Source organism: Misgurnus anguillicaudatus, chromosome 21 (assembly GCF_027580225.2).
Source record: "Misgurnus anguillicaudatus chromosome 21, ASM2758022v2, whole genome shotgun sequence".
Lineage (NCBI taxonomy): Eukaryota > Metazoa > Chordata > Actinopteri > Cypriniformes > Cobitidae > Misgurnus > Misgurnus anguillicaudatus.
The window spans coordinates 4,536,963-4,550,069 of NC_073357.2; the positions used below are offsets into that span (position 1 = coordinate 4,536,963).

The following is a 13,107-nucleotide window of genomic DNA, read 5'->3' on the forward strand; positions in this document are numbered from 1 at the left end:
CAATATGAACCGGAGAGAGTAACATAAATTATTAACAATATAGAAATCATACAAATGAAAGATGATCAAGATGTTTTTATCATGTATTTTGGTAGTTGAAGGCAAATATAAAGTATTAAAGCAAGTCTTCATAGCTGAGGTACACTTTAAAGATGTTCAGACTCCAATTCATGAACTACTAACCATGAAACATCCAATGCCAGATCATTTATTAACAAAAAAAATAAGAATTCAAGTTTTTTCTTACAATTTTATGATTTCTCATCATATTGTCAAACTCTTGGTTGATCTTCTGATATTTCTCTTCTGTGTGAGGTGTAAGGATGTATGAAGTGTCCGGGTCTGGACTCTCACAGCCTCTCTGTTCCTTCTTGTTTAATACCTGCAGTCAACAGCACAGAATAATGAAATATAATCATACAAATAGGGCTGGCCAAAAAAAAGGATTTTTTGAAGAATCTTTTTTTTTTTAAATGGTCGATTCAAAATCGATTCTCAAAGAGCAGAATCGATTTTTTTTTCATATTTATTTCCGCAAACATTGAACGTAAGATGACCGTTAATCTAATTACTAGTCTTCTTCACTAGATGTCACGCTCTTTTTTGCCTTGTGCGATATTACCAAGGAGCGAGAGAAGAGCCTGTCATTCATTCATTCAGTGCTTAAAATGGCGGTTTCACATGCTTCATAGACGTTGATGCCACCTTCACATAAAAAGTCAGAGGTATGAAAGCATTTAAGATTTCGCAAGCAAGACAATGATGCTAATGTTGTGGCTTTTATTTTTTTTATTAATTACCCACTTGTAAACTGCTGTTCACTGTTCTTTTTTTATTAATATAGTATTTTTATTAAATCTATATTCATTGAGTTGAATCAAGAATGGAGTATAAAAATTGATCCGACAACTGGAATCGAAAATTTAACCGAGAATCGAAATCGAATAGATCTGATAGCTTGTGAATTGAAATCGAATCGATCTGGAACATCTGAATCGATACCTAGCCCTACATACAAACCTTCAACACTACTTTAATGACTACATGCGTCATGCCCATTCAAACTGAGGGGGCACATGCAGAAATTTAGTGCAAAAATACGTTCCTCTAATAATTTTATATAAACATAGTTTTTAAATCAGTATCGAAAATAATTCACGTGACTGTTGCTTATGTCATTTGTTTATATACTTTATAAATTTAAAATTACATTTATTTTATAGCATAATGCAATTGTTGTGCAAATGCATTAATGGCACAATTAAACATAGAACACAAATAAACAAAAAATGCGTTTTCAGATGCAATTGGGTATTTCCCAGAATTCGGGTCTATTTATTTCCCCAGGTGTAATTCTATTAAAAACTAATCAAATCTAATACATTTGAGCACCATTAATTGGTCAAAAACAAGCCAAGACTTTATGGCTGCTGCTCTTACTAATTATTTTATCACATTTTATTGGTGTTTTGTGGTACAATATTGGTGTTTTGGTTTTGTCCTTCACCAGAGTTTTCACATGTCGTGCCATATCTCAAACATTATTTATCACAAATAAAAAAATATATATGCATATGAATTAAATGTTACTTGAACTAATAAACTACATGCACAGATTAAGCATGAATATGCTTTTGTACTTTTTTTTTGCATAATTTCTATCTATCATGGTTTAGCTGTCATTACCAACACACTCTGCATAAAGGGACTTTCCCACTGTTTTTTCATCAAAAGTTTATTTGGTAGCCATTGTAACCTAATGACATAGTGGAGCACATGGATTTCAAGCTGAAAGACTGATGCCTTGATGTCCAGAAAAGTAAGTAAATCTACTCTTTATTCTTTGTATTGGGCATGTACACTTATTATGCGTCATTACCATATGTGTTGTATTTCTGTATTTTTAAACATTTTTGAAATATTTTTATCACTTTAATAGTTAAAATGGATTGCGTTACATGTAGAAAGCTAGCTACACTTGCTTAGTCATCATCTTAGCTAGTAGGGCTAGTTTTTTGACAAAAATGTCATTACCAGCACGTCATTACCAGCACAATCATTTTGCCAATAAATTATGTATAAATAACAAAAGCATCCTACAATTATACATTTCTAACAATGTATTAAAAAGTTTTGATATATGGCATTCACTTAAAATAAGCTTTGATTCCAAGCCAGGGTAAATGACTATAATTCATCTTGCAAGTAAAAATCTCATTGAGTTCAAAATAAATCAGATTACACGTGAAACCACAAAAATGTTTTAAAAGCACTGATTTATCATTTAAGTTTTTTTTTTTTACATATGAAGAGTTTCGTTGCAAAACGAGATAAATCCATTTTTTTTACATTTTTGTCAAAACATGTTTATTATTATGTTATCATGTTATTATTTTGTTTTATGGTGCTACTTAGCTGTATTTTTTAAGTTATGAAGGTTTAAATCAAAACAAACCAACTGCAGTTGCATTGAAATTAATTGGAATGCACAACCAAAAAACAAGATTTCTGAACAATTAAAAAAATGGTGGTTATCTCATTTTGCAACGAAACTCATCATATATTCAATGATGTAATTGTAATAACACATTTATAATAATAATAATAATAAACTTTATTTTATAAAGCGCCTTTATAAGCAGCTTCTCAAAGCGCTGTACACAAGCTACACAACACAAACACAAATAATACAATAGCATCAACAATCAAAGGCTAATTTAAAAAAATAAGTCTTAAGTCTACCTTTAAAAATATCATAGCTCTGGACTTCCCTAAGATCACGAGGCAGAGAATTCCAAAGAACAGGAGCATATGAAGAAAAGGCCCTGTCACCCATAGTTTGCAAGTGTGTACGGGGAATAACCAACAAGTTGGATTGCGAAGCTCGAAGTGTCCGTGTTGGGGTATAGGGAATTAATAATTCAGAAAGGTAGTCAGGAGCCAAACCATGCAATGCTTTATATGTCAGCATCATAATTTTAAAATCTACTCTGAATCGGACTGGGAGCCAGTGTAAGGACTCCAGGACCGGAGTAATGTGATTGCAAACCCTGGACCCAGTCAATATCCTGGCGGCCGAGTTTTGCACATATTGCAATCTATTGAGTGAGGATTTTGAGATTCCAGCTAGAAGGGCGTTACAATAATCCATCCGAGAGACGACAAAAGAATTCATTAGCTTTTCAGCTACTGAAAAATTTAGCATAGGACGTAATCTTGCTATATTTCTGAGGTGAAAGAAGGACGACTTTACTGTACTCTGAACAAAAGGATCAAATGATAGCCCAGTATCAAAAATAACTCCAAGATTCCTCACTTTAGCCTGAATAGCCAAAACAGAGCCATCAAGAGACAAGGGTAAGGAACCGACTTTAGAAATCTGATGACGCGAGCCAATTAGCATAACTTCAGTTTTACCACTATTCAGACACAGAAAATTTTTACTCATCCATTCCTTTATCTCAGAGACACAGCCAGAAAGAAAATCAACATCAAGATGTTCACCAGATTTTGAGTGTATATAAATCTGCGTGTCGTCAGCATAAAAGTGATAATGGAGGCCACGCGATCGCAATAATTGACCTAGTGGTGTCAGATAGATATTAAAAAGCAGAGGTCCCAAGACTGAGCCCTGAGGAACACCAGTGAGAACAGGGCTAACCTCAGACCTGAAACCGCCCATGGAAACAAACTGCGAACGATCAGTGAGATAGGAGTGAAACCACTTCAGAGCTGTGCCGGACACACCGAAATCTTGCTCAAGACGATTGAGCAACAGACTATGGTCCACAGTATCAAAAGCTGCTCTTAAATCAAGAAGGATTAGAATAGAAATAGCACCAGAGTCAGAAGCCATCAACAGATCATTGGTCACTTTGACCAAAGCCGTTTCAGTACTGTGGAATTTACGGAAACCTGACTGTAATGGTTCAAACAGGTTATTAATTGTGAGATGGTTACGCAGATGAGAGGCAACAACACGCTCAAGAATTTTTGCCATGAACGGAAGATTTGAAATTGGTCTAAAATTATTAAAATCATCCAGAGAGGCATTTTCTTTTTTTGGTACTGGAGTTACAGCAGCAATCTTTAATGCTGCTGGAACCTCCCCCATCTGTAACGAGTCATTTAAAATACTGAGGACAATAGGGCTCAAAACATCGAAGCAAGATTTAAATAAACTTGTGGGAATAGGATCAAGCAGGCAAGTGGAAGATTTCATGCTTGTTACCTCCCTTTTTAGAGCCTCAAAGTCAAGATGTAGAAAATTGGTGAGAGGAAAACCAGTGAACCCAGACAAACCAGGTAGTGAAACAGTGGGAGCAGATACAGCTGAAATTTGTTTGCGGACACTATCAATTTTAGAGTTAAAAAACTTAAGAAAAGAATCACATAGCAGTTGAGAAACAGGCAGGGTAGCAGCAGTTTCAACTTTAAGCAGTCTATTTATAGTTTGAAACAAATGTCTTGGGTTTCCTTGATTGTTTTCAATAATCTGAGAGAAATAAAATGATCTTTCTGTCTCTATTAATGCTTTGTAGTCACCCAGGAGTTCCTTCCAAGCCAAATAGTGACAATTCAAGCCAGTAAGACGCCATTTGCGCTCCACCTTTCGACATGCAGCCTTCCTAGCACGCAGACTGTAATTATACCATGGAGCATTACGGGCTGAAGTAACATTACGTGACTTTAATGGAGAAAAATAGTCAAATTTGTTAATTAGAGCATTTTTAAACTGTGAAATTTTATCCTCCAAAGATGTAGATTGCTGGTCACTTAGAGTGGACATAACAGAATTAGAAAAAACTGCTTGATCCATCGACTTCCATTTCCTGAATTTTACTTGAAATTTACTTGACATAGTTAAGAAAATGGCAAAAAAATCATAAATTCCCTTATCTTATGGTCTCAACCAAGCTCATCACGTCGCTCCTGACTTAAAGACTGATAATTTGAAGGACTTTGGAATTTTAATTTTCAAAATTGCAGCAACCCAATTTGGCCCTTAATCTGAGAAATACCCAATTATGATGCCAATATGTCATTATTCAGATTTTTAAAGTATTTGACATAAAAGTTAGTCAACACATTTATTTTGGATGTTTTTACATGAAGGCAGGGGGGCTCAGATTGTTAGAAATTATAAAGACTTTAAAAGCTCTATAATATTTCTTTTAATGTCTGTGTATGCACAAATGTTTGTGAAATGTGTACACCTTGCCTCCTTAAAAAATTGTTGCATGAAAGTATACGCTTTAAAAAGGAAATTAAAAAACAATGAAACGCATTTACTGTAGATTTAGATTTAAAAGCATGAAGGTTTAAAAACAGCGACATGCATTTATTATTGTAAATCTGGTATGAAATAAATAGCTATAGCTCCTATACTACTTGTATTAGGGATGAATTACACATTCAAAGTGTTTTATTGCAATACAAAGAGTATTGGTGAGCTATATCTGATAATATAAATGGATATAAGCTTTGATTCGGAAACACTTTTCTGGTGCACACAAGTCTTATTGATTCATGCATGCTAATGAAACTGTATAAACCTTTGACTTTAGATCTCACGTTTCTTAGTACCAAATACTTATTTTTAGCTACAACCAATTAGCACCGTTTCCAGTAAATCTGTCCACGTCTTCAGTACAACATTTACACCGTATTGAATAATCTTTTTTATACATGTTTTTAACCCAACTATATTATTGGGTAAAAACAACCCAGCATTGGGTCATTTTTAACCCAGCAGTGTGTTCTGACCAATATTTACCCAGCATGGGTTAAAAACAACCCAGTGTACAGTTCCCAACAGATGACTATTGCTTTTATGCCACTGCAGATGATAGAATAACCTCAGCTAGTTTCATACTGTATGATCAAATGCACGTGAAGAAGATGCACATGTAATACGAGTGCAGGTCTCTGAGAAGACAATGATCTATCATTATCACAGCCAGCACGCTTGAAATCCAGCTCTACTCTCTGCTAACTATATTACAGGCACAGTAAATGTAGACCGTACACCCAGATACTGCTGGCATTACATGCATTAGTGTAATCTATCGCAGGCTCTTCTCTTATATCCGGGTGAATCAGGCATTGGCCCACACTGAATCTGCTCGTATTTACTGCACAGATTTAGATCTGCAGACTGGATTTAAACATCAACTGAATATGCAAAGTGTAATTGATGTGAATGGTGGGTGTTCAACTACCGCAAAACGGTCTATGACCTGACATGCATGTTTTTGTGTCCAGGGACATTATTTACTATAAATATAACTTGATACATTATCAAAATGTGTCAGTTTATTCTATAAAACCTATTTAGTATAAATACATTTTTAGTATATTTTAATAATAAATACATATTTTTGTTGTGGTATGTCAAAATTGTAAAATGGCAGGCGGGGCAACTGTTTAAAATGGTGTTTAAATTATTAAAAATTAAAATAAGATTATGAAGGTAAATTAGCACCTAAAAATGTGCATGTGCAGGATAAAATTTGTAAGAATGTATGTGACATTGCAAGCGTAAAATAAATTTGCATGCGCAAAAATATGAAGTTTCAGTTTTACAAGAAATGATTTACACTTACAATTAACAGTACAATGATCCAAAAGGTGTAAAGGTGTAAATTAAGTAGCAAGTTTCGGATCATTGTACTGTTAATTGTACGTGTAATTCATGTCTTGTAAAACTGAAACTTCATATTTAAGCTAAATAAGTATGAACAGTATTCATCTGACCTCAGTTTTTCCACGCTTACACTTTTGGCACGGTTCTTGCGCTTAAATACTGCCAAAAGTTTTGCAAGTCTGCAAACAGTGGTGTGCAATTACGCTTGCAATGTCACGTACATTCTCATAAATTTCATCCTGCGCATGCAAATCTTTTAGGTGCTAATTTTCCTTCATATAAGATACTTTATTTGGTAACACTTTATTTTACGGTGTCTTTGTTACACATGCTACATGTAATTATTATAGTAGTAACAGTTAATTATGCATAATTACATGCAACTAACCCTAAACCAAACCCTAATCCTAACCCCAACCCTATAGTAAGTACATGTTGTTAATGATTATTACTTAGTACTTAAATGTATAATTACACTGTAACAGTGATACATTAAAATAAAGTGTGACCCTTTATTTTATGCTCGAAACCTTTCCTATAAACAAATTGGGATGTTAGGATAAATGAAAAACTTTTGTCCCACAATTTGGATATTCTTAAATGTACAACTGCAATCATTGGCCTTATTAAAAGAAGTATAAACCGTAAACATGATATCATATCATCCAGTGAACCCCAGGTGCTCTTTATGGCTGAATCTAAAGTGTAAACTACTTTAATGTATCAAGTTTCTGTGTCAGGTCAGGTGGCACAACCAATGTAAAACTGCAAAAAAAAATGCTATTTTATCAAACACATTAAAACGTTTATGAATTTGATATCACAGGCAAAAGCTTTACCAACATCCAAGGAGAAGTTTGTTAAATTTAAATTCATTGCAGAGGTCAGGTGGTGCAACCAGAAAGTCATAGGGTGCAACTGCTATGAAAACCCATAAGAAATAAAAATCATTAATTTGAATAAGCTCATCATTTAGATAATAATTTTAGTTTGAATAAGGTTGTTTATAATCGTTACTTTTTAAAAAGTATTATTCTTAAATGTATAGTTCCCAAATGTTAGTTTTATGGTAAAGTTGTTCTACACTTTGAAACTATTTTCTGTATTATAATTTTAAATGCCACTATTACATAAACAAACAATCAGCATGACACAGGGAGCATATGAAAACTTCTGGAAAATAGACAATGATTGGTTGTACCACCTGACATTTTTTGAATAGGGATATAAAAAAATGACTGAAATGTTGTTTAATAAACTAAAATGTATAAATGCATTGTTCTTGACTCAAAATATGCATTATATTTTTAAAAGATATTTTTTAGGAGCTTGTTTTGTCATTGACAAAAAAATATACTGAGAACTCTTACACATATTCAGACTGGGCCCAGTCGCATGGTTGAATGAAGATCACGACTCTTATGAGTCTCTTAGGAGAGATTTATAATCAGCATGGCTTTTAATAATTTTACATAGAACATTAAAACAGGTTTTACAGTTTAGACAAACAATGCATTTAAAGTGCACATATTTCATTGCTTAAAAACAACGTTATTTTGTGTATTTGGTACAATGTGTGTACAATACAATGTGTCCACGTGTTCAAAAAACTTTATTTCCACATACGTACATTTTTGTAGCTCCAGATATCCCTGCCTTCCTCAAACACTTTGATTTTGCACAAAACTCTTCGATCTGAAAAGCTCTGTGTCCCGAATTGGCCAGCTAATCTGTAAGTTGTGATTGGTCTGAATACCTCTGACGTCAGCCAGAAATGTGAAGCTCCGTACCATGTTTCAAAGATTCGCTCACAATGCAAGGTGGTTGCCTAGCGATATAAAAGCCACGCAGCACTGCTCTTTAAAATGACCAACAAAAAACAAACAGGTAGTGCGGCGTTTCTGTGCGTTTAAAACGCGTTTGGTGTGATTGGACCCTAAGAAAAGAGATTTACGTTGGAAACGTTAACTCGCGTCATTGTTTAACTTGGAGTTTATAACTTTTGGACTACAATCGGATGACAGTTGCCCTTTAATACAATTTAATCTTAGTCAATCATAAGCGAATTGAAACTGAGACATCATAACTAATGCTGTAATATAAATACAGTCAGAAGCGTCATCCATCTCTCTTCTTTTAAACTTGACAAATATCGAACTTAACCTTATAAAAGTAAGATCACTTACTTCCATAATATCAGAGTTGGTTCTGCTCTCGTGTGGTTCATTGTATTCGGTGTATTTGAGTAAGACCTTGTCCATGTCTGTGCTGGCGTACTGAAAGAGTTTATTTGAGCTGTTGAAGATAATCAGGGCTATTTCACAGTCGCACAGAACACTGAGCTCATACGCCTTCTTCATCAGACCAAACTTTCTCTTCGTGAACGTCACCTGAGAAACAAAGGACACGTATTAAAGTGCATACTACTAGTTCTTAGGGATATCAAGTAATGAATTCAACTTCTGCGTGATCTTTTTATAAATAAAATGGTAATAAAATATGTCAACAAATTAAAACACTTCAACAAGTAATTTCAGAGAATTGTTTCAAGTACATTATAAAATGTACTTGTAAATTTATGTATTGCTAAAACACGTTACAAAGACTGTGAACTATGTAGTTCTGAATTGTTGAGTTACACCGTTAAACAGTTTTTACACATTTCTGTGTTCAGGATTATTTGGGCGGGGCTAAAATGGTGGCTCCATGACACACTGGAGCCACCGCGCATGACCCCGCCCCTAACACAATAATGATGCAAGCATCCATTCAGGTTCTAGCAGAATTTGAGAGACAGCAGCTCTCCCGCGAGTGGGCGTGGTTTCAGCACCGAAAGTGGACACACCCCCACCACTTAAGAGCAGGGAATCCCGCCTGTTTTTCCTAGATTTTCCAACTTATTTTTTTGGCCATTTTTAATCATTTAAATTTGGCTGTGTAGTTAATATCAAATTTTTCTGCAGTTTGACAAATCGAGAACACATTTAATATCGTACTTTACACACAACTTATTTAGCAAATGCACAATGATTGGGTTACCACCTGGCATGTTTATCAAAAATATTGTGAAATATTATTTAAATGTAAATGAAATGCAATGCTGTGCAGAAAAAAACTTGTCAATGTTTGACACAAAAAACATGATATCCCTACAAAAGTAATGTGGTGAAACAAGATAGATACACTGCAAAAAATGACTTTCTTACTTAGTATTTTTGTCTTGTTTTCAGTTGAAATATCTAAAAATTCTTAAATCAAGACGTATTTTCTTGATGAGCAAAATGACCTAAGAAAATAAGCCTAATTTTTAGACAACCAATATACAATTATGTGAATTTGTGGTTAAAACATGCAAAAATATTTGCCAATCGGGTGAGAAAAAAAATCTTGAAATAAGTTAACTTTTTTAAACACTTAATTCAAGAATATTTTTCTCACCCCATTGGCAGATAATTTTTGCTGGCTTTAAGCAAAAAAATCACTTAAATTTTATGTTTTACTGTATGTCTAAAAACTACACAAATCACAAAGTCATTTTGCTTATCAAGAAAACACATCTTGATTTAAGAAGTTTTAGATATTTTTATTGAAAACAAGAAAAAAATACTAAGAAAGTCATTTTTGCAGTGTAAACCTTTTTCAACAACCACACTAAAAAAATCTTAGTATTTTTGTCTTGTTTTCAGTAAAAATATATAAAAATTCTTAAATTAAGATGTTTTTCTTGATGAGCAAAATTACCCAAGAAAATAAGTCTAGTTTTTAGACCAAAAATATCAAATTTAAGTGATTTTGTGGATAAAACAAGCTAAAAATCTGCCAATGGGATAAGCAAAAAAAATCTTGAACATTTTTCTTAAACACTAAATTCAAGAAAAATAAAAAAAAATTGCTTACCCCATTGGCAGATTTTTTTGCTTGTTTTATGCACAAAATCTTACATTTGATATTTTTTGTCTAAAACCTAGACTTATTTTCTTGGGTCATTTTGCTCATCAAGAAAATTTATCTTAATTTAAGAATATTTTTACTGAAAACAAGACAAAAATACTAAGAATTTCTTGAAAATCATTTTTGCAGTGCAATTTAGAGATCTGGTGATATCATTCAATTTCATGATTTACAATTACATTTATTCGTATGTATCCAAAGAGATTTATAAATAAATCCTTGAAAAATAAAGGTGCTACACAATAAGAATATAAGAAGCATTTTTGCCAGAATGGTACCATAAAGATCCTCTTTAAAGCATGTTATTTCCATGATATCTTACTCTAAGAGTAGGTTCATTAAAGACAAACACATTCTTCACTTGAGCTTTTCACGACTGTCTGACTGTGCCCAGCTGTCAGTGTTGCCAGATCTTCTCATGTTTCCTGCCAATTATCACCCATCCCTGAGGAATCCCATCACTGCTGAGGGCCAAACTCTTACAGCAGTGCATGTAACACTAACTGAGAAACAAGCTCTTCTACTGTCAGTCATGTGTAAAATCAGCTTTCACAGCTTCATCCACAACTTTTAAAGAGCTGTTTCAATGAGATCATTTTCATATACCATATGTATTCCCAATCTCATGTATACCATTGTTTATGAATATGATAATTATTTAGTGCAATAATTCATACTGATACTATCGTGGTGGTGTTGTAGGTGAAAGACACAAGGCGTAGTGTTTGTCAATGCCTAAACCACTAAACCATCAGCGTCAATTACTGATAAAAGCAATCTTTATACCAAGAATAATCTACCCAAATATAAGCGACCACACAAGATTAGCTCTGTGGCTTCGGTCAGATTGTGTTAAATTTAGATGCTGGGTAAATTCAGGGCTGTCTCTGTGGTTCTTCTTTGAGTGATGACCATCAGAGTTAAAGAGAGACCTCTCAGTGGATTAATGAGAGATGTGGAGCGCCCTCATTACAGCGACCACACCGCAGGACTTCACACACACCACAGATCTACACAACACATCCTCTGTTGTCTGACTGGACACTCATTAAACAAGCTACCGAGAAATAAAGCTCACACGAGAGATCATCTGAACGGACATTAATCATATACTGTAGGTCAGGGATGGAGCTCTTACGGCTCCTTTGCTCTACAAACCAGATGGGATTTGAAAGAAATCTTTGTAGATGATTCAGAAAGAAGTCAGCATTTTCTGTGCATCCAAATTATAAAATGACGGATGTAATGATAACATTGAAACAAAACTAATAGTGATGGTTTAGGGGTTTGCTGAGTGGTCGATAGACATTTTTTATGTAAGGAATTTAGGAACAAGGAGTAAGGACTCCATAAAAGTCCATAATAAAGAAACGATTTAGTAGGAGTCAGGGATATAAAGCTGTGTTGTATTTGTGTTATTTTGAGGCTTGTAGACTTTTTAAGTGATTTCAGGTTGCAAACTCACTACAGCTCAACTAATGCATACCTATCTTTATTTAATGGATACACTTAATCTTTGTTCAGCACGGCTTGAATGTGTTAGCATTTAGCCTAGCACCATTCATTCCTTAGGGTCCAAACAGGGATGAATTTAGAAGCAACCAAACATTTCCATGTTTTCACTCAAGTCCATCCCATTTACTTAATACAGGGTTCCCACATCTTAGTTAACTTTAAATTCAAGGACCTTTCAAGGACTTTCCAGGTCCAATACCCTCAAATTCAAGGACTAAATGTGGGGACACATTTCAAGTGAGAGCCAGGTTACATCGTGTTACCTTTTAAGATACATTGTTTCGGTTCCCTTTTGAGGGAACTCGCGCTGCGTCACTGCAGTGACACTTTGGGGACGCCTCCAGGGGTAAGTGTGTCTGAATGTGTATATCAAATTCAACCAATAGTGAGGCTTAACGACAAAGACAAGGTGACGTGGGAGCCAGGAAGTATATCGCTATCTGAAATATTGCTAAAGACGGCGTTACAGGGACGCAGGAAGTATGACAAGGGAGACGCAGCGTCTCGTTCTCTTCTCAGGGAACAACAGTTACATACGTAACCCGAGACGTTTTCATGTGTCAAACACAACTATGCAAAAAGCATTTTTGTATGAATCAACGTTCGCATACAGAAAATATAAGCATTTAAACCAAACAGTTTAGCACGTGTGCTTAAAAGGCTAAAAAAAATTTATGATATTATCCTACACTACACAGGGAATAATATGGATTTTTTCCAGAAAACTTCTTAAATAAAATAGATTTAAGCACTTTCAATGACCTATGTATTTTTTCAAAAACTTCCCAGGTCCTTGAATTGTTTCCCACAGATTTACAAACTTTCAAGGATTTCAAGGACCCGCGGGAACCCTGTTAATATCACGCACCTACATTTATGTACTGATTTCTTGAATTTATGTACTTTCTTCTTATTTTTTTTAACATTGTCACTTTGGGTTAGGGGTTAAACCGCCTTTCCACTGCACACGACATACGGAAACGACAGTCAGAGTT

General features: G+C 34.4%; 1 protein-coding gene across 3 annotated transcripts in view; it reads right to left on the minus strand.

Annotated features, from left to right (window-relative positions):
• Positions 1-13,107, minus strand: part of mef2ab (myocyte enhancer factor 2ab) — a 33,764-nt gene that overhangs the window by 8,114 nt on the left and 12,543 nt on the right. For all 3 annotated transcript variants that reach the window (XR_012360103.1, XM_073859439.1, XM_073859440.1), the window contains exons 3-4: positions 8,833-9,036; positions 248-382 (exon numbers count right to left, since the gene is read on the minus strand). Coding sequence is in view for 2 of the 3 variants with exons in the window: in XM_073859439.1 (XP_073715540.1) it covers positions 248-382; positions 8,833-9,036 (339 nt within the window). In the remaining variant the exon portion in view is untranslated. The remainder of the gene's footprint in view (positions 1-247; positions 383-8,832; positions 9,037-13,107) is intronic.